General features: G+C 33.8%; 1 protein-coding gene and 1 pseudogene across 1 annotated transcript; one reads left to right on the forward strand and one right to left on the reverse strand.

Moving 5' to 3' along the window:
* Window positions 1–918: 918 nt before the first annotated feature.
* On the forward strand, window positions 919–2,163 carry LOC139525217 (uncharacterized). Its single transcript, XM_071320408.1, has one exon. The coding sequence runs from the start codon at window positions 919–921 to the stop codon at window positions 2,161–2,163; it is 1,245 nt and encodes a 414-aa protein (XP_071176509.1).
* Window positions 2,164–4,408: 2,245 nt separating this feature from the next.
* LOC139522498 (uncharacterized) lies at window positions 4,409–5,642 on the reverse strand (annotated as a pseudogene).
* Window positions 5,643–6,000: the final 358 nt, after the last annotated feature.

A 6,000-nucleotide genomic window follows, 5' to 3' on the forward strand; every position in this document is an offset into this window, starting at 1 on the left:
TCCCGGCTGATAGGACGATGAGAAACAACAGACAACACTCTTTCAAAATAAAGTTGGAATAAATCCACCAATGCCATTTCACACTATAAATCTACCACTACGTTGTGCTGAATTAAAGCAAATGTTGTAGCTTTGGGTAATTTGTTAAAGCTTAAGTGAGACGTAAAATCATATTTTTTGTTTCTTGTATTATCAATACCCTACAAAAAATGTCGGTTAATAGAACGACTAGAGCGAACCAACGAAACATCTTCTGAATACAGTTTGTATAAAATCCACCAATGCCATTTCATATTATAGGTACGTGACGCGTAATTAAACACAGGTTGTAACTTTGGTTCATTTGAAAAAGCCACAGGCGCTTGGGTATATGATACAATTTTTTTTTTTTTTTTTTTTGTTGATTAAAATATTCAATTTTCTATTTTTATAATGTATATCTATCACTTCTGTGCGTGTCTCACCTAGTTTCGAGTGATTTAAACGACTTAGTGAAAATACCAAATTTTACTATCCATACTAAGAAACAAAAAGGCAACTAACTCGACGACATTTTTCTGCTATCTATAAATAACGAAATTGACCTACCTGGATTCCCCAACGATTTCTCTGGAAAACGGGCCTTCCAGGCCGTCAGATCGCAGACATCGTTTATATTTATCAAATTGGTAATGTTCGTAACATTTTTAGTCCATCTCAAGCATATAATAAAAAGATTTTAACTTTTTTCTATGTTTTCAAATTTACGTGCCCGGAAGCTTACTGCTAAAATACAAGGGAAGTTACCTTTTCCCGGACTTTTGTTAAAGGGACGTAATATTTTCCCGGACTTTTTCGGAACATCTCTAAGAGTTCGCATGATACTAATAAAGTGAACCGATGGTTTCCGAACTATTACTGAATGTAAACAAATATACGATGGACGAAGAACAAGAGCAAGCCTTTAATTTGATTGTAAGTGGTCATAATCTACTGTTGACGGGTCAAGCAGGTACGGGAAAGTCTTATGTTATAAAGACGGCAGTCAAACACCTTAGAAGCACAGGCAAAACTGTGGCATTGACATGTTCAACAGGTATAGCAACGTCTGTATTCGAGGATGAACATGCTTGCACATTACATAAATGGGCAGGATTAGAAGACGGCAGGTACCAAAATGATGAGCTTTTGCATTTAATTCTCACCGATGAAAGATTTCTTAAAGTGAAGAACACAATAAAAAAAACTGATAACCTTATTATAGATGAAATTTCAATGATAAGCTCTAAGACATTAGGCCAGGTAGAATTCATATGCAGGTCATTGAATGATGACAAGTTGCACTTTGGAGGCATAACAGTAATTTTAAGTGGTGACTTTTTTCAGTTACCGGCAATCAAAAATGAGCTGTATGGGGATTTTGGCCACCATTGTTTTCTACATCCTTGTTTTAAAGAAGCTTTTTCCCATCACATTAACTTAGAAATAATCCACCGTCAATCTGAAACTCTACTTGTTACAGCTGTTAATGAATTGGAACGCGGAACTATTTCTGAAAACACAGTCGCTTTTTTAAATTCCCTTCATAGACCATTACAAGATGACCATCTAGAAAAGGCGGTTCACTTATTTGCCAGAAATGTTGATGTTGACTTGTTTAATTATGAAAGAATTCAAAAAATTCCATCTCAATTATATGTGTATCAGTCAGATGATGAAGGCAGTTGTGATTTTTTACAAAAAATACTAGCCCCTAAATATTTAGGGATAAAAGTTGGAATTCCAGTCATGCTACTTGTAAATTTAAGTGATGACCTGGTTAATGGTAAAGTGGGAACTGTCACATACATTGACAATGACTCATGCACTCTGACCATTCAATTCTGTATAAAAACTGTTAAAAAGACAGTGAAGATTACAAAATATCTCTTCACAAAGTATGATCCAGTTGACAAAATAATTTTAGCCAAGAGACTACAGTTTCCGATCAAAGTCGCATATGCTATAACAATTCATAAATCTCAGGGAATGAGTTTACAATATCTATCAATTGACTGTAGTAATGCCTGTTTTCCAGGCCAGATTGGGGTTGCAGTTGGTAGAGCCAAATCAACAGACGGACTCATGTTGAAAAACTTTAAGATGTTGTGTACAGGCTTTATGAAAACAGTTCTGTCAATGTAATTCATAATGATTTTTCATGTTGTAAGTCCCGCAAAGAAAATACAGATGAAAACAATAATTCTGACAGTGGTCAACTAACAAAAGAAAACAGCAGCAATGATACTGGTGAAGACACGTATAATTATTTTGAGGAGAAAAAAAGTGCCTCAGAATTTTCTGACATGGAGCCAGATATTTTAAATATCATTGATGAAATGGAAATGCCAGATAAATTTTTAAATGCTTTTAATGTTGTAATTTCTGACTTAAATGACACACCACTGTATGATGCAGCAACAAATGCCAAAACAGAGACATTACAACTGTTAATGGTCTTTTCAACATGGTATGATGTGCAACTTGATAAAATTAATGACATCAGTTTAGGAGCTTTTCAAGAGGGGAATTTTCAATTTTCTGCTAAAGACTTTAATAAATTTTACACTGACATTAATCAGTATTTACAGTCCATTGAATATAGAAGTAACACATCAAAACTAGCTGAAAAATACAAGTCTGTTGAAAAAGCATCAGTTTTTCAAATTTTGACAAATTTAGTTTTTAAACTACAGAGTGACAAACTAAAGGAGATCAATGAAAGAAGTGAAAAAAGTACACCAAATATTCTAAATAAAATCTCAACAGAACAGGAATTAAATGCATCAGCAAGGGGCAAGATAAGATATGTGAGTGGATATGTGGTAGCTAAACTAAAATATAAAAATTCAAAGTTGTTAAGAAATGCACTTTTTGCTCCAGGAAAAGAAGAAACTGTAAAACGAGCAAAACTAATAAGTGAACTTTTAGACTCGTTAAGTACAACCTACTCAGATATATCAGTTACTACAGCAGACCCTGACAGCCTATTTGAGACGCAAAGAAAACAAAACAAATCTGAAGGATTATGCAATATTACTGATTGCTGTTATAATTTCTTTCTAAAATTAGAAGAACATTGTCGGCAGTTATTGACATTTGAAATTTTATTAGAGAATAGAAGTGAGATGTATGTTTTTGTTGAAAAAACATTACTTGAATTTACAGATCATAAGAAGTGTTTTTTTAAACCTACTAACAGAATTTTTTTTGTGAAGAGCATGGAACAATGGAGACTGAACTGGACTGTTCTAATTATTGTGATTCTAAATGTAATATATGTGACATTATAAAAACACTGTTTCATAACATGGTTACTTTATTTGTAAAAGTATCAATGGCTCAGTTTAGGAGAGACTATTTGTCTGCGTTAAAAGTAGATAAGGGTAAAGCATTAAGAAAGAAAGTTATGGAGAAAAGTAAAGCAAAAACTAAACAATTAGACTCTACTTTCTTACAAGCAGATGAATCTGAAAACAAACAAGCCTTCCATTTGAGACTTAAAAGTGATCTTTTTCAAGGCATAGCTGTTTTGGACAAATTTCAGAAGTCTGAACTTATAACATTATGTGCCGCATATGATATTAAGTTGGCAAAATCCAGAAAAAAATTTGACTTCATTGATGAACTTTCTAAGAAAGCTTTAATTTGTGATGTTATCCCATTTCCACAAGTTCTTCAAAGTAAATCTGCAACATCAGAAATTGTCACAACTATTGACCCTCAAAATACTGAATTGCCAGCAACAGAGTTGACTGTATTGTTTGACATTAACGAAGAGCCTGAAGCTGTCAGTCCACAACCAGGACCATCAACCGCCACATGTTCATCTACATTACAACCTGAAACTGATATTGGAAATCCAGGACCTTTAAGTGAAAGTGATAGTGAGATAATTATTTCTGTAACAAAGAAAACGCCAAAAGGAAAAAAAAAGTGGTCTGGTAAGGAAAGGCAAAGGGAAAAATTCATCAAAACAAATTAAAGGGAAGGGAAAAGGAAAAGGAAAAGGAAGGAAAAGGGAAGAACAGACTGATAGTGAAAATTGTGGAATATGTAATAAAAAGGAAAAGGAGGGAGAGGATTGGATATTATGTGATAACTGTGAAACTTGGTACCATAGAAACTGTGTAGGATTGGAAAACACTATTATGTGGGAAACATTTACTGTTGCTAATGATGTGTATAGTTGTCCTATGTGCCAGTAAATACATTTGTACACATATTATTGGAATTAATTGGAACCTCAGGATGAATATAAATTATGTACATCTTACTTCAAAATTTTATTCTAACATTTACCTGCATGAGTAATTTGTACCTCTAAATTAATGAAGAACAATGTCTTTGATGAAGAACAATGTCAGTAAATGAATAGATACCTGCTTTTCATACTGCTTACTTCTGTGTTGATGAAGAGAACTTATACTTGCTGAATGGCTCTGCTGCTCCGGGGGTAATTCCACCAACATTTGACTTTTTGGATATGGTTGTTTGGCCAAGGATAACAGCATTCATTGTTCGGCAGTAGTTCAGGTATGTTGGATTAGTATTGTTACCATTATACAGGCCTCTTTGCTGACAGAACACATTTTCAATAACATCAGAATTTATTCTATTAGGCACAATTGAAGAAGATCCACTTTTTAATTTTTCCTTACACATTTCATTAAATCCTATGAGTAAGGAACATATGTCAGCACGTGTCTGGTGAGAAATCATGTGTTTTCCTTATCTTTGATATCTGTTTTGGTTTGAATAAAGCTTTCCCAGGCCTGAAACCATATTAAAACATTTTTGTTTTGACGAAGTCTTTCGTCCCCAATTTCTCTAATTGGACGGTGATCTCTAAAATTTTCCACTAAAATACTTGTGTTTTCAAGTAACTCTATTGTCCCTTTTAGGTAACTACCATTTTCTCCTAAACTGCTGGCATATGTCTTTACTAGGTGTAACATTTCCTTATTTAAAACATCCTCAGCCAATTTGTTTCTCATTTTAGATACACTTGTTAAATAGAAATGTTCATGGCTTAGTTTTTGATGTATTGGAAATGGATTGTTTGCAATATCCCACATATATGCACTTTTAAAATGTTCCCAGTAAATAAAATGTTCATTGTGCAACAGATGCCTTTGATATGTGTTCTGTTTACCACTTTTCACAAGATTGTTTCTGATTTTTTTCATGATATGTGAATAATCCATAATTACATACACAAACTGGGGTGAAAAAGAAAATATATTCTGCACTTTCATAGTGGTTACTGTAGAAGACTTAAAATCCCCAAGTAAAATTTTGATAAAATCTCTATTAGTTTGAGCCCCATCCATGCTGATGTACCTGACATTGAACCCAAATGTTAGAAGAAGATTCACTATTTTCCAGAATAATACATTTAATTCAGAAGCTGTAGCTTGTTTTGTTGGGAAGTGGAAAAGTGGAAAACGAAACCCCGTGAAACCTAAATATACAAACTGAAGCACATGAGTTGCCAAAGGGATTTCCCTTTTACCACTATTTATGCTGTCCATGAACTGTGATTCATCCAATATGTCTGTGAAGCCTACCAAATGATTTTTTCCATTTTTGGAGTAAAATTGTAAATCACTCTGAATAGACATTTCGTCTAGAACAAACCCTCCGTCATATCCCTCTGGGGGCAAATTTCTATGCATTGCCTCATTCTTCATCCAGTGTAAAAGTTCTTTATTTAACCCAGCCTTTTGATGAAATCTGCCTTTATATATTTGCAGGATTTGTTGTGATGGTAAAATAAGGAAACCACTGTCCCTGAGATCTGCATAGCATTTAGGACTTCTACACCATAAGGTAAGACATAAACGTATTATGTTTGCATTCCAACGCCTACCATTAGGATGATTAGAAAGTGCCTTTTTCTGGGACATCAAAAACTCCAAAATTTGGGGTGAACAGTCCTTGCTTATTTCATTGAAAATTACCTCTATATCATTACTGTCC

Source organism: Mytilus edulis, chromosome 5 (assembly GCF_963676685.1).
Source record: "Mytilus edulis chromosome 5, xbMytEdul2.2, whole genome shotgun sequence".
In the NCBI taxonomy this organism is placed as follows: domain Eukaryota; kingdom Metazoa; phylum Mollusca; class Bivalvia; order Mytilida; family Mytilidae; genus Mytilus; species Mytilus edulis.

Coding starts and splice junctions, on each gene's coding strand:
- LOC139525217 (XM_071320408.1), top strand. CDS start 919: ATGGACGAAGAACAAGAGCAAGCCTTTAATTTGATTGTAAGTGGTCAT.